Genomic DNA, 26,911 nt, shown 5'->3' with positions numbered 1-26,911 from the left:
CTAACCCGATTGCATTGTTGTCATCGAGATCCAGCCAGAACCAGTGTTCCGATCGTACTCATTTGATTTGTCTCTCCATGCCAAAATGACCCTGCTGGTTTAGGTAGTAATAGGTAGCTAAGTTATTTAACCCGGCACCTTGACAATAATGACATTAACACATCCACCCTGGCTACACTAGCTGTATACGAATGACGTCACGTAGCCCTGTGTGGTCAACTAGCTGCAGCTAGCATGTGCATGCTTCTGTTGTTGATGTTGTTGTTGTTGCTGCTGCTTCTCCTTCTTCGTGTATTTGTATACGGTCTCCAAGTTGTAATGTATCTGTCTCTTCCTCGTTGTTACCAGCCACTGTTATGGTTCTATCCTCATGGAAATGCTAGCAAACTACTACTACTAACCAGGCTTGGCTTAGCTAACTGGTTTAGCTGATATATGTCGCGCTCTGATACTTCCTCTTAGTTCCACTTGTGCCTTCTTTGTCTTTGACGTCATCATTCTCTGTACATTTCCGAAATTAATTCATTCTTCTACCGTGTTTGTTCGGCTAGAACTTGCTCAAAACAGGGATCCCAGGCGTTGAATTATAATGTGCACTGAAGAAGAAGAAGCTATAATCCGGTAAACAGCTGAAGGGAGAGGACGATGCTTTATGACCGCACCGAGCAGTCTGGCTCGCACCCACCGCACGACCCTCCCCGAACGTCCTCCTGCGCAGATGAGTGAGACTGTGTTCGAAATTGCATACTAGCATACTCAATTAGTATATACTGCATACTGCTTACTAAATTCAGAAGTATGCCAATACCAGCCGACCGAAAATCTAGTATACATTTCTTGCATACACAAATGTCACATACTGTACAGTGTGAACGCACTGCATACTCAACATCTACGTCATATCTAGTATGAGTAGTATGCTAGTATGCCATTCCGAACACAGCGACTTACTTTCAAACCGGTAGTCAGTACTGACCTCTGGTGGCGGAGGCGAGCTGGTGCGCGACCATGCACGACACGGAAAGGGCACCCTTTTCCAGTGGCCCCATTTTGAGTTCAGACCCGCAGACAACGAGGAATTAATAAATGACAGAAAGTTTTATACTTTATACTTTTTTTTTTACACCAATAGTTTGTAGCCTATCCAATGAAAGGATTCCACCGCACGCGCACGCGCACACGCGCACGCACACACACACACACACACACACACACACACACACACACACAGTACACAGTAGGATACAGTGTTGGTTTACAAATACATTGTTTACAAACAATAGAGTCAAACAAGCTTATATTTGGGGTTCTAATGGGGGAAGACAGTTGGACAAAGCTCATGAGGCATTTATGAGTTATATTCTTCAAGATTAAATGGCTATATATCATTCATGTAAAAGTCAAAACACAGGAACACAGATTGCCCCTTTAAAGGTTATAATTATCTTTGAATTGCATCAACTTTGATTCATATGGATATTATGCTTGTTGGTTGACGGATGTCATGGTATAAAGTTTACACCAATGACTTATATAACACAATTGTGTTGTTCAAAGTTCACTACAACTTTAAGAACTGGGAAATTCTGAGTTTTCTCCCCCTTCTTTTTTTTCTACATTTTCTTCAGGAAATCACATGGAGGTGCTGTCGTACTCACATGACAATCTGAACTATGGCAGGCGAGATCAATGAAGGTAACGTGCAAACGAAATCTCTATGTATATCAAGCGTTGTATCATGTTGGCTCGTTTAAACGAAATCAATCTTGTAAGAGTCATATTTGTTTTAGATTAGATTCAATATGATACGTGGAAGGGCTACAGTCAGTGTTCAGCCAACATTATTACGATCCCAACGCCATGATCTTGAAACCCCGTCAACTTTGACATAATTATGCTATAGAGTCTTTTTTGAGAACATGTGTTAATCAAGGCATCGCTACTATATAACCTTACGGAATACATTTGAGTTTTGAGGAATTTAGTGTTTGTTGTTACGGTAGTTTTTACGCTGGTGTTGCACTGGTTTTACCTGGCAGGGCGGACTACATTGGCTATTTGTTTTGGGGGCAACAGCCTATGCATTTTTCGAATCATTAAAATATTTTTAAGTGTTAAGGATGAACGTTTGCCAATTCCAAGTGCATATTTAGCACCTGTTAACTTTAACCGCAGTACAGTAACCTACTGTTATTGCGTGGATGCGCCCAAATGTCTTGCGCCCCCATGTCATGCCTCCTTTGCATAATTGAACAGTAGCTTTAAAAAAATAAGCGGGATGGGTGACACGTTAGATGCTTTTGTGAGGTAGATGCTCACTTGGCGCTTTCCTATTTCCGCGAAGTCACAACAAAATACAAATGTCAATTGATACAGCCATGCATTCTCATTGGAAGAGTAGTGCCAGAGTTTGGATTTGAGTACCGGTATTTGGAATTAGGGAAGTATTTACAGTAGGCTACATCTTCTCTTAATGAGAAAATAGCCCATCTGCAACACAAACTATTTCTAATATATTTGGGGTTTCATACAGTCCAAGACTGTGTTCATTTATCAACGTGACTGTAAATATAGGATTATTAGTTAGTGTTAAATCACATGGTCTACTATGTTGTTTGTATTGGTGTAGTACGTTTTGTTATGCTGTTTGTTCATGAACTGTCGTGACCATTTATCAACTTCCAATCTAATGCAATGTGCTCCTCTCAGGATCAGTTCCTCCATACTACAGGGAGGTGTATGAAGCCATCCGCAGTAAGACAGATGAAGGAGTACAGGTGGAGGTGTTCCAGCGGTTGCTCAACAGGACAGATCTCCCGAAAGCTGTGCTAGGTCAGGTGAGCAGAAATAGCTGCTTACCAGTACTCATCATTGAACTGCTGTAAAATGGCAACAAAATGTTATAAGGAAGCATCGACTGTTTAGGCTCATGCATTTTTCATTGCACACAGCTAAAACAGGTTTGTTATAAATGATATAAAGGGATATAGCCCTTAGAACTCAGAGTAGAAGAGTAAACAGCGTTCTTTGGCACATACCAAGACTGAGATTTGTTGTACTTTTGATGTAGTACTGTAAGTACAAGTTCCTACATACCAGTTGCTGGAAAGGATGGTCATTTGTGTGTTTTAAGAGTGAAATCATTTGGTTTCAGTAAAGTGATGGCATTTAATTATGTGCTTGGCAGTACTGACTTTCTCTTGGGTCCAGAGCAGTGGTATCTGAGGGTATGAAGTTGAAAAGTTATACAATTGCAGTTGGACATGGAACATAGAATATAATATAAAATTGAATGTCCATGGAAATGCTTCAGAGAGGAATCAACTAGTTTTGATTAAAAAAAAAAAAGAATGTCCATGGAAATGCTTCACAGAGTAATCAGGAATCAGTCCATGGAAATGCTTCAGAGGAATCAACTAGTTTGATTCACTAGCACTGTTGAACCGTGCAGTATATCCTTACTGTGTACTGGGCATGTATTGCAATGACAACCTTTAAGAGAGTCATATTATGTTTCTTTTCTTTTCCAGATTGCTGAGCATGTTGATTACACTGATGGATTCTTAAGCAAGTTGTCCCTCTATAAAGCACTGGCATTGATTGCTCTTGCTCAGCAAGGAAAGCAACCAAGCCCTAAACTACTGGAGAACTGCATACAAGGTAAGCCACTAAACTACTTGTTGTCAAATGACAGCACTGTAACGTGTAGCTTAATGAATAACTGAGCAATTCTTTAAAATGTGAGCGCAATAAACCTTCAGACCCATATAAACAGTTTCTGTTAGAGCAGGTTCACAGACTTTTTATTTTTCTTCATTTACAATGAGCTTGGTATTTCTTAGGTTTCTCATTTAATTTCTTTGTATACCCCTAGAGCCTCCTATTGTATGAGCTGCCAATGTATGCACAGACCATTAAATGTTGAAGGAACATTTGTTATGTCAGGATTATGTTTATCAGAATCGGAATTGCTTTTATTACATCCAATGTACAGGTCCACAAGAGTAAAATTCTTAGGCTTAGTTCGACATTGGCATTGCAGCAGGATACAAGATCAACAATAATAGAATAAAGTACAATAAAGTGATAAAGTGATGGTAGTCGTACTACAGCGGGACCAGTCGTACTGCAGTGTAGTGAAGGTTAGGCCTATAATGTTAGAGGATGTGCTTAGAATCTCTTAAAGAGATGGTTCACTATTTTGACAGACATTTGTATTTTAGATACAGTATAATCACAATTTTGCTGATTGACCCAGATGGTTTTAAGACTTAAAACCCAAAAATGGGGAAAAAAATGAAAAAAACGCGTGCGAAAAAATGTCGCGCGCGCGCGGTCAGGGCTATCCACCACCAATGTAAAAATTCCTGGAGGAAACACTGTAAGTGCTTAAATTCTGTAGCAGTTATGCACAGTTTCTCTGCTGTAAATAAAGTCCTTCTTATAGCAATGTGACTGCCAATGGCCCCTGGTCCTAGCATAAATAAATGTTTCTTATGATGACTGATCTATAGATGATTCACTTACCGTACTTTAGACAAATGGACTTGCAAGTCTGCTAAATGTCAAACATGTAAATGTTATGTCCAGCAGACACTATCATAGATAGATTGTGAGTAAATGGGGCAAGTGGCTTGCTCCATTAAGCACCAAAACGTCCTTTTAGAACTTCCAAAGCTCCTGTAGATCTAGCACATATAACTGATCTCTTTTGTGGTGTGTTCTGCAAATCAGAGGCAACGTTTGAGTAGGCAGGAATTCTGACTGGGGGCTTTCGGTTCCCTGCACTCAGGAAGAGAAATAGATAGTCTTTGATTCAAACATTACTTTTGAAGAATGATCTGATAATATGCCCACTGAGAGCCCTCAGTGAAAGTTGCTTCACAAGTAGATTTGGAATTTTTAAAAGGATGGTGCTTAATGGAGCAAGAAGCGACTTGTCCATGTTTATTCTTGTTCTATCTCCAAGTTGAGTGATTGCTGGTGGACATAACAGGGTGCTGCATCCGGGAATACACCTCCCCTCCCCTCCCATGTTCATGAAAAAGGCATGGCTCAACACTTTTCCTGCCTGTTCTATCCTCTCTACGAGCTCTGTGAAAGTAACAAAGATAGGAACTCCTGACTTTCTCTAAAGCACATTTTAATGCCTTGGTTATCATTTCACTTCCTCATTCTCTGGTTAGGTCTTTGTGAAGAAAAGCATGTATTGCAGTGTATTGATTGCCAGTAGGTTGGAGAGGAGAGGGAGGAGTCTTGGGGTTTTTCACAGAGCTGAGTCTTGGGGTTTTTCACAGAGCTGAGTCTTGGGGTTTTTCACAGAGGTAGCCATTACCCTGAACACAGCCCTGAGTTAGAGCTCTGTTCCAAACCACATATGATTATTTAAAGGTCCTTGTGTTATTTCAGGTGCTGCCAATATGGCAGCTGACTCTGGCTGCATACTCTGAAACGGACTTGTCACGTTTTCTCTGCTGAGCTAGACTTGGTTTTCCACTTCCACTTAACACATTTCATTCTACTTCTGCCTTTCTTCGGAATGTGTAAGGAGGTTTGATTTCTGGATCACGTCACTCACACCCACATCTTTATTGTTTGTGTGCAGTAAAATCTATATGCCTCGCCGGCGAAATCAAATTCCAAAGAGATACGTTTGAATGTGAGAATTTAAATATCTGAGGGCTCAGAGGGCAATTTGAGGAGGTGAAATGTCAAGTGTGTACTGCAACACAACATTGAACATGCTTGCTTTTCCCATACATGAACAGCTCGGACCTTTTGACCCAACAACATGAATGTAACTAAACCTGTACTACAGGAAACCATACATTATGTTTATTTGGTTATCTTCATTCTTACATAATGGTGCAGCACAAGCATGGTGTGATTTTTCCATAGTGTGAATGAATCAACCTGTCACTGTTAGGGCTTTCACACCGGCAAAGAACCGTTCACCGTTCATGAACGCCCACGGGCTCGTTCGCCAGACAGCGCCAACGTTCGGAACCGGCACGGTTCTTTGCCGGTGTGAAAGCCCTATGTGTATAAGAAAGCACATAGATGTACAGGTACTTGTTCCCAACTGCATGAGATTCAGCTACACTTCCTGTTCCTTGGCCGTCCTGTTAAATAGTCCCTTCTATTTATAGATGGATAAATGTTTTCTTTATGTTCTGTATTTGACAGAGTTCCCTAAGCCCCAGCTTGGTGAGCTGAAGGACTTGAAGACCCTCAGGATGCAGCCTGCTCAAGAGAGCCCCCTTACGGTGTCCCAGACCCTGAGCAAGTTGCTGGCCAAGGATACTGTCCAGGTGGAGCTCATACCTGAGAAGAAGGGGCTGTTCCTCAAACATGTTGAGTACCAGGTCACTAGTCAGGTAAGTTTTAATGCACACCAACATTTTCTTTTTATAAGACTGGTCAATTAAATGATCTGAAAGATTATTTTTTGAAAATTAGTTCTTCCTTCTAACCTCAAATTACAAGTTGCCCATTGGTAAAGCTTACTGTTTTAATGTACAACAGGAGTGAAGGAAGAAAGATATCGAATTATTTCCTACTAGTACTCTATGCTATTATTTTTGCATTTTTGACGGTTGTAAAGGTTGTAAAGTTTGTAATGCTTGTAAGAGTGGGTCCAATCATGAATGTATGCAGACATTGCATCGTTTATACTGAATGCCTCAGCTGAACAGAGCTGGTGTTGTCTCTGTGCAGTGAGCGTTCACAATCAGCATGAAGCAAAGCCAAAGCATGATGAACACATCCATTCACAACCAGTCAATTCACAACCAAAAGTCTAGTATTTTAAAAATCTCGGTTATTCCCTCATGATATCTATTTGCACCTTTTCAGCATTTTAAGATATCTGTTTACCGGCGATACAGTGATTTCGATGTCTTCCACGAGCTTCTGCTACAGAGGTTTGCTTACAGAATGGTGCCAGCACTGCCACCTAAAAGGATGCTGAAAGGAGGTAGGAACTAATTGTAAACATTAACCTATTAGGAGGGTTATGCTTTGATCTACAGACGGCAGTGTTCCACTGTTCCAAACATCAGCGCTGGGGTCCTGTTACCCCAAGGGATTTCCTACACACTCGCTTGCCCTATATTCCCAAGGCAGACATTCTCCGTACTGTAATATTAGTGTTTCAAAGTATTAGTTCATGGCTTTATTACATAAGACTATGGGCCGGTTTCAGAGACAAGGCTTAAGCCTAGTCCTGGACTAAATCACACTTTCAATGTAAAATCTCCATTGAAGATGCTTTTTAGTCTAGGATTAGGCTTAAGCCTTGTCTGTGAAACCGGCCCTATATGACATCATCTGTTCTCCACTGAAGGAGAATAATTAAAGATTTTGTGTCTTGGATTGACCTGTCCACAGTCCTGACCTCCATGTCTGACCGGGACTTCATTGAGGGGAGGCGGCGGGCTCTGGGAAGGTTCCTTAACCTAGTGGCACGGCACCACTTCTTCTCCGAGGATGAGCTGGTGAAGACCTTCCTAACCTTCAATGGCTCGGTATGTGGCTCTCAACGCATTGTTCTGGAGCCTATTGGACAATGGAAGTGAATGGTGCCAGGCATAACAATTACATTTACATTTTTTACATTTATCCAAAGCGACTTACAATAAGTACATTTGTCTAAATGACTGCACTGGCTCCCTGTCAGTTATAGAATAGAATATAGATTATTTTACTAGTCTATAAATCACTCCACTGCCATGCACCCAAATACATCATGGACATGCTTGTAAGATACACACCAGGTAGACCCCTGAGGTCCACTGGCACTGAACTCCTGACGGTCCCAGAGGCCAGGACCAGGAGATATGGAGAGACAGCTTTCAGTATGCTCCCAGACTATGGAACACCCTACCTGAGAGCCTGAGCTTGTCCAACACTCTGGAAACATTTAAGCGAGACCTCAAAACCTACTTATCTACCTACTAATCTCGCCTATGTCCATCTTAGTTGTTGCTTTATCTTCTTTGCTCTTTGTGAAGCGCATTGGGTCACATTTTGTGAGATGCGCTATACAAATTAAATTTGATTTGATTTGATTTAAGTAAGTGAATCATCTATACAAACTATACATATCAGTCGTCATAAGAAAAAAGGCTATGCTCAGACTAGGGGCCATTGGCAGTCACAATGCTAGGAAGGATGGATTACTTTAGCGAAGGTGAAGAGGTCTGTAGGGCAGGGGGTGAAGAGGTCTTTTAACGATAATTGCTCACTCAACATTTCTCTCCCACAGGATGTTCAACCTAAATTGCGTGATGCATTCAAGAAAATGGGAGATGAGTTCATGACTAATCGAATTGCTACACAGGCAAAGGTTTGTCATGCTTCTATTGTCAAATATCACACATTCAGTATTCTGTGAAACAAATGGCTACCTCAAATCCTGTTTATATATCTATGTGAGTTTTTTTTTGTAAATTTGTGCTGTAGGAATATCTACCACCTGATATCCAGGCCCAGTTTTCAACAAGCAGAGAGCTGATCAGAAATATCCACAACAGCTTCCACAAGCTGCGGGACAGGGCAGAGAAAATGGCAGAGCGCTCCAAGGAGAACGCAACAGATCTGCTCATGTTTGGAAGGGAACTCAGGTACAGTGCTTACCATTTAAGGGCATACACTTTCTCTGTTGCTCTCTTTCCCAAGTGTTTTTGACCAAGCAAACCTGTTCTCTTTTCTGTATAGCTCCCTGCAACTGGTTTCTTTGATGTTGTCAAAGATGGTTCTTTTCTTTCTCATGGTTTTTCAAAATGTTTCTTTTTCCACTACTTTTTATCAAGGCTATTGTAAATGCAAACAGGAATGTTGCTCCTGTGGAACACATAGGTTTTGCTTTTGTGCAAATTGTGAATCATTACTTTTATTTTTTATTCACTAAGTAAAAATATTTTTATTCAATAATATGCTTGAAAATAAAATGAAAATTAAATAGAAAATTAGCAGCAAGGTACTGAAACAAAGTTGTGCTCTATGATGGAAAGTCATGCATCCTTAAGATGTTACCGTGCGTGCGCCGGTACCTATGGAGATGTGAGTGGCAATTGCGCTCTACAATTTCCTCTGTTGCACTTGAATGTGCTTGAAGCTAGAAAGCCGTGCCGCATACCCCATCATCGCCAAACAGTTTGATGTGCACAAATGCACAGTCAAGATCATACAAGATCTGATCCACATGTTTTATTCAGAGTATGCTTACTCTGTATAAAGGGCCTTATTCTGGGTAACACACTCAAAATTAAGTGGTTACATGACTCATGCCTTATTCCTAAATATTGCAATATTCAGAGTAATGTTGGATTATTTGCATGCATATAAACAGTCACTGTTGCAGCTTCTCTCATAATGCTTTTGTGTTGTGCAGTACACTGGGCTCAGACGGTTCACCCATTCCCTCTATGGCCTCATCACAGAGCACCTGGGGCATCTTGCGACAGTCTCTGAAAGGCCTGTCTGTGGAGTTTGCTCTTCTAGCCGACAAAGCTGCTCAGCAGGTATAGCTCAGCCTCCGGTATGCATGTCTCATACTCTAGTGTCTTAAGTGTTATTGTAAAGCTGTGCCACCCTGATGTGCAACATAACTTATTCATCGATATCTTTAGGGGAGAAGAGAGGAGGATGACGTTGTGGAAAAACTGAATCTATTCTTGGATTTGCTGCAATCATACAGAGTGAGTTTGTTTGAGAAATTATTCTTTAAAGTTCTTAATTCTTTATTATGAAATAATTAAAATAACTCTTTGGATGACTTGGCAACAAGAGTGAGGGGAAGATGTTGTATGTTTTACTAATTGGTTACCCGTCCCTTTGTGTTGTGTTCCATAGGATCTGTGTGAGCGGCATGAGAAGGGAGTTCTCCATGAACATCAGAGAGCACTGCAGAAGTACAGTGTGATGAAGAGGCAGATGATGAGTGCCACAGTACAGCCCAAGGAGCAGGTGTCTGTAGAGCAACTGGAGTCCCGCATTGTGCAGGTCTTGTCTTTCTTTTTTTCTCTCTTTCTCTCTCTCACACACACACACACACACACACACACACACACACACACACTAGGGCTGCACGATTAATCGATTTTAAATCGAAATCGCGATTTGAGATGGTGCGATTAGCAAATCGCAAAGCCTGCGATTTGGGATGCATTATACAGCGCATTTGATTCAACGTCAATGAACGCACACACCCAACAACACTGCACGTGAAACGCCCAGGTGTGAATCTGTGAAGACGTTTCAGTAGCTAGCAACATTCATGGTGTGGATAAATGGCTTCAGCAGAGCCAGAAGCAACGATTTAGTCCCGAAGAAAAACAGCACTTCTGTTGTAAGTATTTCGGGTTTAGGACGACAGATGTGCAACAAAAGCAGGTGTTGCGCACGACCTGTCGTGGAACAATCTCTACATCCAGAGGCAACACCACAAAACTGTATCAGCACTTGAAAAAGTACCACGGGCAGCTCTATGACGGAGAGTTAAGTGAACGTCCCGTAGCCCGGTCTAACGTTAAGCAAACTAGAGTTTTAGAGTCGTTTGCGGCTGTTACGCCGTATGAAAAGGGCTCACGAAGGCACCGTGAAATAACCAATTCCATCACGCATTACCTCGCTAAAGACGTGGTGTCTATTAACACTGTGAGCAACGAAGAGTTTAAAAAATGGAAAAAAACATCAGTACTATGCAATAGGGATGGACGGTTTCCAATTATTGAAACCGAAAAACCGTCAGAGAGTAAAACCGCGGTTTTCCGGTTAACCGAAAAATACATAAAAATTTTTTTTTTTAAAAAAAACTTTAAAAAAATAAAAATAAAAAAGACCGCCAATTTCTATTTATTGAGCCCTACTGCTACAATACACTCATGTCGAACACCATTAAAACACCGTAAGCACAGTCGCAACACATTTAGGCTACTTAGTTTCACAAATATAAGTGGAAAGGCAGACTTTTGTAAGCTACACCATACATGAAAACACATGAACACTTAACACACCAGCTCCGCTGATCCAGGGTGCACGCCTGCACGGAAGATCATCTCTTGGAACAGCGTCTTCAAAGTTTCAGCTGCTGCTCAATGTATTTAAATATTTGAATACTGCTCAATAATCACTGAAATATTAGACTTAGAATTATGCAGTGAACATACTTAAAGCTTTTCATAAAAACCACATGCCGCGAGACTGACTCGTCCTGAACTGTCGTAAGTCAATCAACAAAGAATGCCCCATCAAAATAAAAGTGCCCATGGTAGAGCTGTCAAAATAGAGCTTTCAAAATAAATGTACTAATACAGATAGAGATAAATACAGAACTACCTTTGCGTCACTAAGTGACCGCGTATCTTCTGAGACATGCGTTCTGTCATCACTTTCAGTAGCGCCTTCACACACAGTGGCGCTGTGCACAAACACTCTTGATCCGTATAGCTCTTGTTTTATTATATTGTGGTTTAGTAAATACTGCACTTGGAGTTACATTCAATGCATGATTTGTGCTATAGAACATAAATAAAGTTTGATTGATTGATTTCAAATCAAATCACATTTTATTTCTATAGCGCATTTCTCACAAAAGTGACCCAATGCGCTTTACAGAGAGCAGCGAAAATGATCTTATTAAATGTAAGCGAGTAATTGTAAAAAACCTTTCCTATCTACCAATAACTGAAGGCAACTATCTTTCCCATAGAGTGATTCGTTACCCTTAAATATAATCCCAATTAGATATTAATCCTCAGTTATTCTTCACAACTGACCAAACCTCTCACTCATTGCGCGGCCGATTCAGACTGTATCATTGTTATTTTCACACACGACAAACATGTGACATGTTCCAGTTTTATTCTTATTCTATTTTATTCTTCAAAAAAAAAAAAAAAAAAAAAAATCCGGTTTCAGACGGTTTTGATAAAAAACCGTTTCTATTTTTATAAACCCCGGTTTTCGGTTTAACCGAAAAACCGTCCATCCCTACTATGCAACAACAACCGGTCTGCGGTCGAGCCGTGCACTTACATACATTACGACGAGTTGAAGAGTTGCCGGCAAACGGTATACTTTCCTGCTTTATCTATTTCAATGTTTACAGAAAGGACCTATTCTTTTTTACTGGACATTTTTTATTATGACTTTATTTAACTTGATTGCAGTATGTGCAATATTTAGATGCTGCTCCTGAGCCATAATTAAATAACCTTGTTTGTAGAAAGGTCCTATTTTATTTTCATATTGGAATTGTTCAAAAATTTTTGACACTTGAGAGAAACAAAATGGCAGCTGTTTAAAAAACCCATACATAAATATGTTGTTCTAATTCATATCATCCTTGCATTAGAACAGTTTGATGGCATTAGAGCAGTTAACAGTTTGATGGTATCATGTGGTAATGCTCTCTGAAATTAGCCCATGATAGAAGGTGATAGACAGATTCATCCAATCACCTGCCAAGTATTTTTTGAAAGTACCTGCCCTTTTCCAAACAGCTTCCAATTAAGCTTTCCTAGATGGTTGTGTGAAACAAACCACCTGAGTCAGGTTAGTAATGCTCCATCACATGTTTTAATCTGAAGCTTGATTTTAAAGCAACCCAACTTTAAAGCAACCCAATGTAAGTTTAGTTCTTTCACTCCTAGCTCGGGCTGTGGGGGTGCTAGAGGAGGGAGCCTCTAACTTAAGTCCCCTGAAGACGTACAAACAAACTGCACGTTGATACGACCTTCCTAGCCGGAGATATGGCCACACTTTACAAAAACTTCCTTTGGGTCGCTTTAAACAAAAAAACGCAAATTAAATCGCAATCGCAATATCTGTCCAAATAATCGCAATTCGATTTTTTTTCCCCCAAATCGTGCAGCCCTAACACACACACACACACACACACACACACACACACACACACACACACACACACACACACACACACACACAAACTCTATGGGTAATCTTTCTATGTTCACAGTGACAGAGTGCATTAAAACACTGTTCCTTCCTCATTAAATCAAGGTTGTCAACACCCTTTGTGTCATTGCAAATACAGCCTTGTGATCTCCAAGACAGCCCCATAATACCAACATCATCATTATCCTTAAACCAATCATCATATGCAGATGCAGCTTCCTAGGGAGAGACTGTGTCCTCTTTGATATTGAGGAAATAATATATGTCTTGCTATAACCTCTCCACATTTTTCATACCAATGTATCTGTTTTGTTATTCTTCACAGCAAGAAAATGCCATTCAGACCATGGAATTGCGGAACTACTTCTCCCTGTTCTGCCTCCATCAAGAAACTCAACTTATCTTCACCTACCTCCCAATCACCTCTCATATTCTGGGGGCTTTCGTGAACTCTCAGGTTCAAGGACACAGAGAGGTGAGACTGGCCCTCTGACCAGTTAATCATAGTTTTGTCATGCCTGCCCAGACAGTAAATGTATGTCATTATGTTGATGGTTGAAGTACATAATGTACTTGTTGTTATTCGCTCTGGATAAGGGTGTCTGGTAATCTACTAAAATGTAAATTAATGTGTGTGGATTATATCCCTTTATAATAACACACTTGTTTTCTGTCTAGATGGGTGAAGTGTGGAACGATCTTCAACCGAAGCTTGGATGTCTCTTTGGTGGCAATAATGGAATGCAATCCCCACCTCTAACGCCCAAATAGACAGTCTGTTAGAGAGAAGACCCATGCCTCATTGTCTCTACGCTGTTGAGAAAGATGACAAACTGCACACTGATTTGCTAGCCAAGATGGTGAACTGTTTTCATGAAACCTTGAAAGAAACACTACATACTGTGCCTTAAGTAACAGAATAGTTCCATGCCTGGATGTTTTCTGCGATGTATGATGTATACTGTATTATACATGCATCCAAATTGTTGTTGTTTTTCACTGGGTTTGACCAGTCAGCTGAGCTAAATGGAAAGGACAAGATCGCCTTGAAGTAACAACTGAGCCAAGGATGCCTGGTGGTCATGAAAAGAGAACAGTGTTGGTTTCATAAATTACCTGGGGAATCCACAAAATGATGATGATGATTATTATTATTAAGAATGAGAATTATTATTATTTAAAATGTTTTGTAGCTCTGTAATATGAGGGATTTTCACCAGCACTGTAGTGTCTTATTATGTATAAGAAAGTATGTCTATACACAAGTTAAGCTAATTGAAGATGATTGCAGTAAAATATAAGAAAATGGGTTTAGGACATCAGTGAGACAATTGGCCTCATCTTTGAAATAGACCACGATAACTACCATGATAAATAAATATATTTTTGTATAGATTTTAGAAGAATAAATGTTTATGGAAATGTATGGTCGGCTTACTATTATACGGTTTATTGGGACTACAACATTTGTATCATATTACTACTGTCTTAATGAATGTCTCTACATTTGGGCTTGTGTTTGATATCCATGTATAGTCATGATATTCATGCATACACTACATAGAGATGTATATTCCTTGCTTAATTCTGTTTAGTTGTTATACTGTGAAAAGCTACTTTAGTTGCACCTGAGCCTAGATTGCAAAACTAGCTACCAAGAGCAGTGAGAGGTTTGATGAAATTACTAATAGGTGTTTTATAATTTATGGCTGTAACAACACTCCATTGGTCATTGATAAACATACCAAAGATGAACAATACTTTGCCACTTAAGTAGTGATTAGTGCAATTATGAAGTCTTAAGTAATGATTTAATGAAGTTATATTTCAGGTAGAAATCAAACATGTTGTATTCATTATTAGTGTCTCTAACCAGTTGCAATGTTTAAAGGTTTAAAGTACATTAAGATGTTCAGTGTTTACATAATATATAGTCTTGACAAACACTAGATTTAATATCTTTAAGATAGTGTATTGATATAGTATTTTTTCTTGGATTCCATGTCAAAATGTAATAAAGATTTTTTTTAAAAACAATGTTGTTGAAAAGCAGATTTTTATTCTTTTAATGCCTTGCTCTCTTAAAATAAAGTTATGCCAGAATAAAACAACTACAGTACAATAGTCTATTTGTGATTAGTTGTAAACTAAGACCTGCTTTACATCCTCTGTTGACTGAGCAGTAGTGTACTGTTGGAGCACGGCACTGAACAAGGCCAACTTTTGCAATATGGCATACATTTTTTCAAACTGTTTCAGGAAGTCCTCAGACTCTCAAAGCTCTCCCACTTCTTCCAATTTGTGTTCGATGATCAAGTCATGACCCTGGAATTTAAAATAGCCCAGGAATTTCTTCTTTTGAAGCAGCAGTGGAAACCACAGAATATCGTCAGCCCACATCTGACTGAAGGGTATGTTGTCAGAGTCAAACCACCGAGGCATCATCTCTACAAATAACAGGAAATAAATAAGTTTAATTCCGTCTAATAAAAACATAATATTATATAAATCAAATACAAATGTTCACTTCAAAACAGTAGGCCTATAATGTATTACATTGAGAAGCACTATATATACCATCTGACTCTGTTGGTTCCCCATTGTAGGTGTCTGTACTGAAAACATGGACATCAAGCAACTCTGTTTCTCCGATGAACTCAAATTTGATATTTCCAACCTTCTCAAGAACATCCACTGTGAGGCCACTTTCTTCAAGTAGTTCTCTGAAAACAAAAAGAGACATGGTGCAATTAAGAGGTAGTATATTGTGTATTGTTTGCAGTTCAGAATGGGGAAAAAACATTTCGGACTGATTATGAATTGCTTAACTTAATGGATGCTATGTTTATATGCTCATTCATCACCTCCTGGCAGCCTCTTCAATAGTCTCTCCAGTTTCGACCTTGCCACCAAAACCATTCCATTTCCCTGCTCCAAAACCTCTCTTTTTCAGGCCAAGCAGCACCCGGCCTGGCTGCACCACCAACACCAGGGTCAGCAGCTTGGAGGTCAACATTGCACCAGACTGACTGCAACTACCAAGCAAATCAGTGAGTGACTGGATATCTCAAGAAGTATGGTGCAAACGTTGCTATAACTGCTTAAAAATATACGTTTACTTTAAGTTGTCAGTCGTAAGATCTGTGAGCTGTTTAAACTTTATACTCAATCAACGGTTTTAGACAAAACATTAGCCAGAAACAATAATTTATATGAAAGATAGTTTATATGATGCGCTCCCGCGTTTACAGTAAAAGCCGAACATGTGTTCGCACTCGAATACGATGGATGGATGAATGGATGGATGGAGCTGTTCGTCTTAGGGAATGTGAAATTCTGGATGCGAAGTACAGTTGTTTCGTTGTAGATCTGTGGGGGAAACTGTGTTATTCTCAAATGTGTTCGACTGGAAAGCGGTGGCCGACCACAAAACGGCCGACCACAAAATCAATTTTTCCAAACTATTTTACGCTATCATCTCATACATGTATCGAACTATAAGAATCCTCGAACGGCTGAAAAATATTATTATATTTTGTAGTACGGTACGGTACGGTACATGCGTGTTCATAATGCTGCCCGATGTGGTGTCCTGCGCAGAGTATTTGCAGCTGTGATGTTCTCGGATTTAAAAAAAAAGAAAAAAGATGGCATCTGATTCTTCTCTGATGTCACGATTGCAGCTAAATACTGCAGGAAGGATTGCATCTTGAACACTAGCCTGTGCATACGTCAAACTATGTGGAACTTATGCTACTCAGTTCTACGAAGATCATATCTACATACTTCGGCAAGTCTCCTTAAAAAGATACCTCAAAATCTGAAAGGAAAGAGTACCGCTGATCAGCGTTGGATAAATCGGCAGCTAAACGACCCTTTTGTCAAAGCAGCCCATGTGCAGCATTATCGATGTAGGAGCGCCTTCAAGCTGTTGGAGATGGATGATAAATACAAACTTTTAAAACCTGGATTTAACGTGATAGATTGTGGCGCTGCGCCAGGTGCTTGGAGCCAGATAGCAGTTCAGAGGGTCAACTCAACTGGGGCTAGTGAGTGAAGCCTTTTCTCATTCGAGTGACACCTCGCTTATTTAGAGGTTATCCAGACTGTGTAGGCTATGTGTATTAACAACAACACTCTATGCTGACTACTATGCAACAACATACATTAGTACAGTAGCCTGTATAGAGCAACTCAAAGAGATTGCAGTGACCGACTGCCTACAGTACACTAAGGTTCTACGTAGAACCAAACTTTTTTTTTTTTTTACTGTCCCTGTTAGAACCATGTTGTGTTCCATAGAACCCTGTGTGTGTGGATGTTCTACATGAAACCCAAAACGGCTGTCCAGTGATTGTGAAGAAAGTGTTATATAATGCTATTGTAAGACAGTGACTTCCCACATGTCCACTTTATTTCAGATCAAGAATTACCCAATGGCACTGTGGTTGGGATAGACCTTCTGCGTATAGCCCCTCTGGACGGGGCCCACTTTCTGTCCCACCATGACATCACAGACTCTGCCACACATGCACAGCTCCTGGAACTTCTCCCCGGTTCCCAAGCGCATGTCATTCTGAGCGACATGGCACCCAACGCCAGTGGTTTCAGTGAGATGGACCATGAGAAACTTGTCACAATGTGCATGTCTTTGATTAAGCTGGCTGAGAGAGTATTATGTCCTGGGGGGTCTCTGATTTGTAAATATTGGGATGGGGCTCTTGCACACCTGCTTCAGGAGAAGCTTTTAGGAGTTTTCCGGGATGTCAGAACTGTCAAGCCAAAAGCCAGCCGAAAAGAATCATCGGAGTTGTTTTTCCTTGCTAGGATGTACAGAGAAAGAACATGATCAGATTGTTTGTCCTTTTCAGGCATTGATCACAAAAATCTAAGCCAAAAGCACACCAGATACAGTCTTTACTTGATTTATTTTGTATGTTGTTTATTAGGTATTTCCCATGATAATAAATGAACTATGTGGAAAAAAAGTGTCACAAGATGAAAAACTGAGGCATTTCTGATGAAATAGGAATTACCAGAAGATGGTGCTCTTGAGGTGTCAATAAGCTGCAAAAGTGTACCCCAAGTATTCTTCTGTAGGGGCCATTATCATCCTTACAGACAATTGGAATGCAGGCCATTGGGTATCAAACTCCATGTCCCACAAGTGTACAGTTCTTTGCATTTTAGAATTCATTGTCCTTTATAATAAATAGTTCAGGTTATAAAGTTAATGTATTTTTAAAAAAAACAAAAAAACCTGTCCAATAATGTTTTCATTAATGGGTTATAAAGGCATATAAAGCATGGCTAATGAAAAGGCTGATGCTACTAAAGCTGTGCATTATACATATTGTTGCTTGGCTTTCTGGGGACAGAGATATGCTGTGTTATTTGAAATGATTTTTAGTGGATTCCAATGAAGATTCTCCACCAGATAGTGAATACCTTGGGATCGAATGTTGCTCTGGCAGTATTTACGTTGCCTCTTTTTCTCTCTGTGCTTGACTGCTTGCTCTAATTATATTCCTTTCCGGTTTTGAAGCCACCCTGCTGGTAATAACTGGAACAAAAATGTATGTATCAATGTTGCAATAGACTACTTGAGTATTAAATATGGTAGGGATAAAATAGAGTAAATAGTGCAAATAATCTCACTTTAAAATGGACTTAGAGGATGTTGTCATGGTACCTTTGTTGGAAGAGCCCTATCTACAAGATATGATGAACCTTTCTTTAGGCAGTGGGTTATGAACTGCATGTCAATGAGTCCTCCCTAGCAGCAAGTCCGTTTAATAGACTGTCATTTTAGATCATAAAGGATTTTAATATTGTCGACACATGGTATCAACCATTCCATGTTAGTGCTTTGTCGTTTTCACAAAGAATGTCCAATTACCAATTACTATGTTTTCAAGCCAATTCTACACATTGATGCCTTAAATAGTGACTATATTCTGGTTCCACACCAGTCATGTTAACCATATTACAATGTGGTAATATTTATAGTGTGAGCTTATTGGTATGCAGGTTTACTTCTCCCTCCTTGATTTCCTCAGGTCTCATTAAGTTTGTTATCACTGTTGACTCAGAGGTTATCATATAACATAGTAGAATCATGACAGTACAGTATCTGCTGTGGTTTCTTCAAGCTCTTTCAGAATGGTGCCGTCTTTATTTTACAATTTACAAAATAATAGCATATACAGTCACGGCCAAAAATATTGCATTGCTGTCATCTCCACAAGCCCTCACCACTGGGTTCCTCCAGGGAACCTTCTACACCAAATCTCTTGTCTCAGTAAGTTTCTCACATGGTTTCTCCTACCACTGCTACGCAGACCACACTTAACTCTTCCTTTACCCCCCTCTGACTCACAGGTGGCAATATGTGTGTGTCTGCGTGTCTTGCAGACATTTCTGGATGTCAGCCCACCACAAGCTCAACCTTAACAAGACTGAGCTACTCCTCCCTGGGAAAGCCTGCCCTCTCCAAGACATCTCCATTACAGTAGAGAACTCTACAGTGACCTCCTCCCAGACAGCCAAGAACCTTGGGGTAATCCTTGACAACCACTTATCTTGTGCAGCGAAAATCACAGCGACAGCACACTCTTGTGAATTCGTCCTCTACAACATCAGAAGGATATACACCCATTCCTCACCAGAGAAGCAGCTCAACATCTGGTCCAGACACTGGTCATCTCCCGCCTTGACTACTGCAACACACTCCTGACAGTCTGATGGCTGACTGGCACCACCGCCTCTACGGGGTTGCAGCAGTCGCACTACCATCATTCACTTTTGTCGGGACAGCTGGTGGCTTGCATCTAAATACTAGCCAATTAAGGGGGAAAAAACATTTGGAGGGAAAGAAAATTGTCTTCAAATGTAATTATGGCAATGTTGTGATCACCTCTTTAATCGTCTGACTACTGGAAACAAATCTCAACGGCCTCAAGGGGACTGTTTGAAGTTAACTTTGTAATTTGTTTCTTCCAGGGAGCACTGGGGATCTCCAACAAACTTTTTATTATGAATTATGAGAGAAATGTATGAATGGAAATGTATTCCCCCATGGGTTCATAATAGATCTAACCTGCTCTCTAAGTGTTGTCTGAATGAGTTAATTTGCTCTTGTGCTACAAGCCTGCATGCTGGAGATTAGGAAGCTCTTTCAGAGGTTAAATGCATATAATCAGTCTAGTCATTTGAGTATATGTTTGTGCGTCGGAATTTGTCATACAAAAGAATTGTTAACTGAGTATTACATTCAGATGCTTCCCTGTTCCTTTTATATGATTTCTCTGGTTGAACTAGTTCTTACAGCACTTACAGTTAAATTAACTTGAAATCTCAGGATGGTGTTTGACTCTTTTTCTGCAATGCCACTTACAGTTCATAATTCGGATGGTTGAGCAAGCCAATTGACACAAAGACATTGAGAGACCTGTCTGTAAACATCTGGGTGCAGCGTCTCCTGGATTATGTGGGAGGGTAAAATGAGGCATGCAATTGAATATTCATACCTGCTCAAGCATTAGGTTGCCTGGTTACAACAGGATGTGCTCAAGTGGATCTCTACACCTTTAAGTATCTTTAAATCAGGCTTGCAGATGGTGTCCCAACTTCTCTGTAATTAGAAATGTCTCTTTCTGGAATGAATGTGAACATTGCACAGGTCCAGAAGAACTCAAGTGTTGGCTCTCCTCATCTGGGATATTTCAGTTCATGTCCATTTTGGAGAGAGAGGGGGGGAAAGTGAAAAGGGAGGCGATATCTTAAAAAAAGAAAAGAAAAAATCCATACATCCGTCCATGCAGTACATGCCCCAATCAGAAGTTTTCTTCTTAATTGCATGGGGTTTTGACAGTGGTACAGAGCTTGAAGGACCCTCCTGTTATGGACCAATTATTCCTTTCATTTAATTAACTTGTCAAGGGACATGTGTGTAACTGGTTTCTGGGGTCGTAGGGCTGGGCTGCAGGCTGGAGGACATATAAATGAGAAGTTACAGCAGGGATTGAATGGAGAGTGTGAGACAGATGGTGCAAGGGCTAATTCTGGGACATCTTACTTAATTTAACCTGTTACCTGTCAGACAGGGGAAATTATGTGGATCCTACTACAAGGAAAATACGGGGTAGGTTGAACATTTGTTCACAACACTTACAAAGCTCATTGATCACTAATATTGCAGTAGAAGTTGTTCTAACTTGATGCAGAATGGACTTATTGAAGCCAAACGTATGCAAATTATTTCTTCCCCCAAGACTGACACATTAAGTAAGTGCATGATTAAAGATGTTCATATTTTCCTTTGCACTGATGGGTAATGGGGATACTACTCTTTTTTTCAAAGAACATTATTATATACACATCTCCCTAAGGCAACACAACTTCATCACATTCATGCCTTCATGCCAGGTCTTAATTGCAATAAATTATCCTTGCATATGAAATCGAACAATTTGACCATCAATTCATCCACTTACATCTCTGGTTATGGCTGAATGCCCCCCTGGATTTCTTTGGAATCCAGAGGGGACGCTTTTGGAGTACACATGGTCATTAATCTCTCTAAAGATGCTGAAGGCAGAGTCTGACATCCCACTACAGTAAGTCCCCTTAGGGCCTATGTCAATATAGGAAGGTGGTTGAACCCTAGCAGCCACTTTTTCTTTTTTCTTCAGGAAGGTCTTAGACAGGTCTGACTGGCTGTCTGGAGAACCCAGAAGGCCCCCACGGTGCTCTGTTGGTCATTTCAGTTGACTGCTTTCATTCCTAGGAGGTGCAAAGACTCACCTATGGTGAGAGTTATCATGCTACCAGCAGGAGAGTTAAATGACTTTTGGCAAGGCATCTAACGTTTCTTTCAAAATGGAAAGCAACAGGAGGTCCACAAACGATGAGGAAAAAAACACTGCTCTTGCTGTTACACAAGAGCTTTGAATTATACATGTAACTTGTTTTAAATTGCACTATGGACTTGTTAAAGCTTTGCACCACACCACTCTGCTGAGGCATGGCAACCACATTTGAATGTTAACATGGCCTGATAGATTTTCCTTTGGTGTGTATTAATCCGCAGGACATACAGCACTAGTTTGACATCCCATATGATAACCAAGTTGCACACCACTACTTTATCTACACAATGTTTAACCAAAGATAGGCTCCAATAGAGTGATGAATGTGGGTTAATCTATGTATTTAGCAAGCCTTCTACCAAGGATATTATGATACATTTGCAAGGGGGAAAGGGTACTATCTGACATAAAACTACTAATTATACTTCATAATCGTTTTATATAAAACATGAAAAGAAATTCAATATTCATACCAGTTTGTATCCCCAGGATAAGTAATCAACTAGTGTTTAATAAGATATTCAGAAAGTGTGTATGTACAGACTGGCATAAACATGATTTGCTCAGGGGTGTTTTTGTTTTGTCTAATTGCCACAGGAATTTACAAAAAATAATTAAATTTGGCTTTGAAGTTAGCTAGCTAATAATCTAACACATGATCTAATATTTATGAAATCTTAAAAGTATATGCACCATGTAGCATCTCTTTTGTATTATATGGGTTTATGACTGCCAGTCATATAATGACAGATAAGGTATTTCAAAACAGAATAAACAGAATGTGAATAACGACAGTCATTTCATTTTCAAAATGGAAATCAGTTAATTAGGCAGTTTGATTCCCAGCCAGCAGTGACAGCTTTGAAGCTAGTTGACACCAACATTGTTATCTCATGCCACTGAGAGTGACTACAAAGAATCAAGACGCCACAGTAGGTTTATAGTGTTGTTGTCACCCACCTGTTCTGTGATGAGTCGTTAATTTAACATCCAGTTGACAAGGGACTCTATCTGGATTACATGTTTGGATATCGGACATTGAAAGGACAAGTTGAGGAGACAAATCACACTTCATTTTATCCTCCATTAGAGAGAATGACATAGGCATTAACCACTCTAGGAAGATTGTCTGATATGGTTCATTTTTCAATTAGGATTAAGATAAACTATTGTGTTCAGTTGAAAAGTAAAAAGTAATTCAGTTTTCAACATGGAATAAATGCATACAATGATATTGCATTTTAAAACATGCAATCTTTGCCATGAGAAATGATGGTGTTAAATATCAGGGGCGTCATAAAATAGCTTGCTTTTGGATTTGTTTTGTATTGTTCCTCGGAGAGGAACACAATATCTACATAAACTATAATGTACTTTTCAATGTTGAAAAATATTCAATTGTTATAGAGATGTTGATATGTGTGATATGTTGTTATTGGAGTCTATGACTTAAGTCTGTTTTGTCTGAGCCCAAGGACCACAATTACCGGTAGTATATACAGTATGTTCTGATGCCAGACAGCCATTGGTTTGTTTCCCTCATTGTGAGAATTGTCATTGGGGAGACTTTCTGATTAGACAATGGGTTTGGCTCCAGTAACTGACATTGCTCAGAGAGACCACACTACACGTCCCTCTGTCTGGATGGATGATCAAAGCAGATCTGTTGTTTGGACTTCAATTAGACCCAGCAGACTTAATTCCATAGCACAGTGATGTGCAGGGTACAGTGGTAAATGGTTAAACAATAATTATTATTGGCTGTCAAATAAGTCAAAATATACAGTATAGTATACAGGTGTTTGATATTTCAACTTTATTATAAGGAGCTTACAACTTTGCAACAGTATTTTCTTTCCACTCTTAAATAGGAACCACAAGCTGTCTCAAAGTCTGGACCAGATGGTGAAAACCTCCCTCTTTGGAGCCAGAACCTGAACTTTTCAAAAACACATTAATGGAAAAAGTGTGCTTAGATTTAGAGAACCTCTTGTTTCAGCAGTATTCTGAAAAGTGTTTGGTTTCGTAGATAACTTTAAGAACGGTAGGCTACCCTCAAAAGAGATTGGCATCCTATGATTTTAAATCTGTAAGCTTAGTTCAGTTGTGTTTAGACCAAAATTATGCAGAGAACAGTCACATTCTATCTATTCTTGCCTTTGCTGTCTGCAGCAGTTTGTGGTTCCTCCTTCAGGGGACAGGGGTGCCATGGTAACAACGGCTGACAGTGAGAACACTTGGACAAAGCTGGCAGAAATGTAAAAGCACCAACCATTGGTCATCACGATGCAAGGTTGAGCTTCCCCAGATTCATTATGGCTGTTACAAATATGTTAAGGGCCAAGGCAAGGCAATGTATGAACATTATTTACATGCTTACAAGATGGTAACAGAAAAAAAAGACAAGATGTGAGTCAATTGTCAAGAGGCCTTAACATATTTTCGAGGATAGAACAGCCATATGAGCTGTGAACTTCAGATGCAAGTAAACTATGTGGAATTCCAGTGTGTTTTTAAGATCCATGCTGAATAGATACAGTGGCGTTATGTAGATTTTGATATCAGAGGACTAGTCATGGTTGTTGATGTGTTATAGTGAGACAGCAATGGGAGTTTTGTGGAAATGAATTATGCATGCTGTTGCCTCTTGATAGGCCAAGCTTGACAAGAGTTGAGCAAGTAATTCAAAGGCTCTTTCCCTGTCGATGCATGAAAGTAAAAGATAATTAGTGCCAGTGTCTGGCATAAACGTGATAAAGTTAAACAAGGAGACAGGGATGCTTGTAGAGAAATCTGAAAATATATTATGAAAAAATATATTGACACGTCGTGTTTTTTCTACAGTATACTTTTACAAATGTTTGACTTTTAAGTGGATACCACCCTACAAGAGATCAATAATGGCGTCACCCATTTGCCAAAGGTAGCTGTTTTAATGATGAGAATGTCTCAAAGTAATTTGCTTCAGAGGATCCTTGTATCGATAAGGGTTCATTAGGCATACCACTATATGGGGAAGAATGAAGGTTTGCAAATTGTAACTCTTTTTCTACTCTAAGGATCCTATTCTTTAAGCTCATATGAATTATTCATATGAGCCATTTTTCGGACTTCATTAATAAATAGTGTGAATTAGACTGACCAAGAAATGACACTTCACAATTGTTATTTTACCAATTCTTATCTGTCCATTGTTGTTGTTTCAACATTAAAAGGCAATAATTGCATAATACAATTATTTTCCATGACATTGTAAAAGTTATATAACATGAACTCTTTACCACACCATCCAATATACACTCAATGAACACTTTTTTTTAATGGTGTTGGGAAAGCTTTCTTAACATATTTTGGGCCGGTTAATACCAATCAATCGTCACTTGAATGCCACAGCCTATTTATGTATTGTTGCTGACCATGTGCATCCCTTCATGGCCACAATTAACCCATCTTCTAATGGCTACTTCCAGCATGATAATGCACCATTTTACAAAGCAAATGTCGTCTCAAACTGGTTTCATGAACGTGACAATGAGTTCAGTGTTCTTGAGTAGCCTTCCCAGTCCCCGGATCTGAATCCAATAGAACACATTTGGGATGTGGTAAAACAGGAGATTCTCCGCTTGAAAGTGCACCTGAAAAATCGGCAGTAATTGCGTGATGCAATCAGCTATTTCCCCCAAGCAATCAGGCTCCTGGAGAAATATACTGTAAGAATACAAAAGACTGCCACCCACTAACCAACCCCACGCATACTACAAAAATGAACACATTACAGTATTATAACTACTGCACACTACTGGATTACTTGTATATCATTGGACTAACTTACTACCGTACTGTATTGTATTACTTATTGTTACTTATTTATTTATTTTTTGTATCTGAATGCTGCAATGTCAAAAGCCAAATAATTTTACTCCTGTGTACTTCTATAGTAAGATGTAATAAAACATGATTCTGATGTCATCATGGACCAGGATCTCAAAGGAATGTTTCCAACATCTTGTGGAATCAATAACACGAAGAATTTAGCCTGTTTTGAGAGCAAAGATAGGCCCTACCCATTACTATAGTGTTAACCTGGGGCATGACTCGCATGAGACATGACATGATACATAATAATAATAATAATAATAATAATTATAATAATTATAATTATAATAATTACTTAATTTCGAAGAAAAACAAATAGGTAGATTGATCCAATCAAAACAAGACAACCGAGTAACAGCCGTAATGACGTTTACTTTTGAAAATCCAATGGTCCAATGAAAAAAGAGAAAATATTGATTGATGGGACTGAAAAATGTATTTGTACGAAATATAGCCAATTGGGTTAAAAGGGGGCGGGTTCTTTGACGCACCTATATATACGTGTGAGCAGCCGTTAATCATGTGACATATTTGGCCAGTATTCATCGCGAGTAAAAAGCCAGTGGATTGTGTAAATTAGCTAGCTAGCAATAGGCATTATTCACTAACTAAAAAAAACCTTATTTCTGTCATACACAGTTACTACTTTGAATCCTCATCAACATAATTTTGGTAAGTTTTACTAGCTAGCTAAGGAGTACATTGTCTTGTGGTTTTCAAAGTAGGTAAGCTAGCTAGCCGGCTAGTAAGCAAGTCCAGTTTAGCTAGCTAGCCAGACATTGTCTTAACAAAGTAAATCTTTCTGTGGCAAATGAACGACATTGAATGCGAGATTGTGGTGTCTCAAAATCGATCTGTTTTTTTCTCCCTCTGGTGAATTGATTGATGAAGGTGTAAAAATGAAGTTAAGAGGCAAATGGGTTCCCGAGCGACGACATGGGCGTGTCTGCAATACACCGAGGCGCTATCCAGAACCGGAACGTGAAGGTATTATTTTTTTTTTTGTCACCAACTTAGATATTGAGATTGAGATTGTTTATTAAGGTTAAGCCCCTTGAGAAGAATCTTCTCATTTTCGAGGGGGTCCTCACATATAACAATACAAACATAATAACACATAACAAATAACAATACAAAGCACCTACACACACACTCACACACACACACACACTCACACTGTGTGCCCCCCCGCCCCCCCCACCCTGCAGCCAAGGCGGTTCCCAAGCAGACCACCACCAGGAGGG

The 26,911-nt window shown here is 39.6% G+C and overlaps 2 protein-coding genes across 2 annotated transcripts; one reads left to right on the top strand and one right to left on the bottom strand.

The window, feature by feature from the left end:
• Positions 1-1,628: 1,628 nt before the first annotated feature.
• Positions 1,629-14,805, top strand: snx8a (sorting nexin 8a). The gene is made up of 13 exons (XM_080524869.1): positions 1,629-1,695; positions 2,710-2,837; positions 3,531-3,660; positions 6,187-6,377; positions 6,856-6,976; positions 7,390-7,526; positions 8,267-8,347; positions 8,464-8,624; positions 9,395-9,524; positions 9,633-9,701; positions 9,856-10,005; positions 13,247-13,396; positions 13,600-14,805. Exons 1-13 carry the CDS (start codon positions 1,674-1,676, stop codon positions 13,690-13,692), a joined length of 1,563 nt encoding a protein of 520 aa, XP_080380995.1. The 5' UTR covers positions 1,629-1,673; the 3' UTR covers positions 13,693-14,805.
• A 216-nt stretch (positions 14,806-15,021) lies between these two features.
• On the bottom strand, positions 15,022-17,440 carry nudt1 (nudix (nucleoside diphosphate linked moiety X)-type motif 1). Its single transcript, XM_080524933.1, has 4 exons — positions 17,355-17,440; positions 15,786-15,956; positions 15,499-15,644; positions 15,022-15,368 (listed from the first exon to the last, which is right to left on the bottom strand). Exons 1-4 carry the CDS (start codon positions 17,426-17,428, stop codon positions 15,196-15,198), a joined length of 564 nt encoding a protein of 187 aa, XP_080381059.1. The 5' UTR covers positions 17,429-17,440; the 3' UTR covers positions 15,022-15,195.
• Between the last annotated feature and the right edge of the window lie 9,471 nt (positions 17,441-26,911).

This window comes from Nansenia antarctica (genome assembly GCF_963989245.1).
Source record: "Nansenia antarctica genome assembly, chromosome: 2".
Lineage (NCBI taxonomy): Eukaryota > Metazoa > Chordata > Actinopteri > Argentiniformes > Microstomatidae > Nansenia > Nansenia antarctica.
Note: the sequence above shows the minus strand (reverse complement) of the source record. Positions and strands in the feature narration are given on the sequence as shown.

What these genes read in the sequence shown, in the direction of transcription:
- snx8a (XM_080524869.1), top strand. Translation starts at nt 1,674, where the DNA reads ATGGCAGGCGAGATCAATGAAG. An exon ending in CGAAAGCTGTGCTAGGTCAG is followed by an intron (nt 2,838 to 3,530) that starts GTGAGCAGAAAT and finishes TTTCTTTTCCAG; the next exon opens with ATTGCTGAGCATGTTGATTA. An exon ending in ATGTTTGGAAGGGAACTCAG is followed by an intron (nt 8,625 to 9,394) that starts GTACAGTGCTTA and finishes TGTGTTGTGCAG; the next exon opens with TACACTGGGCTCAGACGGTT.
- nudt1 (XM_080524933.1), bottom strand. Translation starts at nt 17,428, where the DNA reads ATGGTGGGACAGAAAGTGGGCCCCGTCCAGAGGGGCTATACGCAGAAG. An exon ending in CCCAACCACAGTGCCATTGG is followed by an intron (nt 15,957 to 17,354) that starts GTAATTCTTGAT and finishes TTTGCTTGGTAG; the next exon opens with TTGCAGTCAGTCTGGTGCAA. An exon ending in ATTGAAGAGGCTGCCAGGAG is followed by an intron (nt 15,645 to 15,785) that starts GTGATGAATGAG and finishes TTTTGTTTTCAG; the next exon opens with AGAACTACTTGAAGAAAGTG.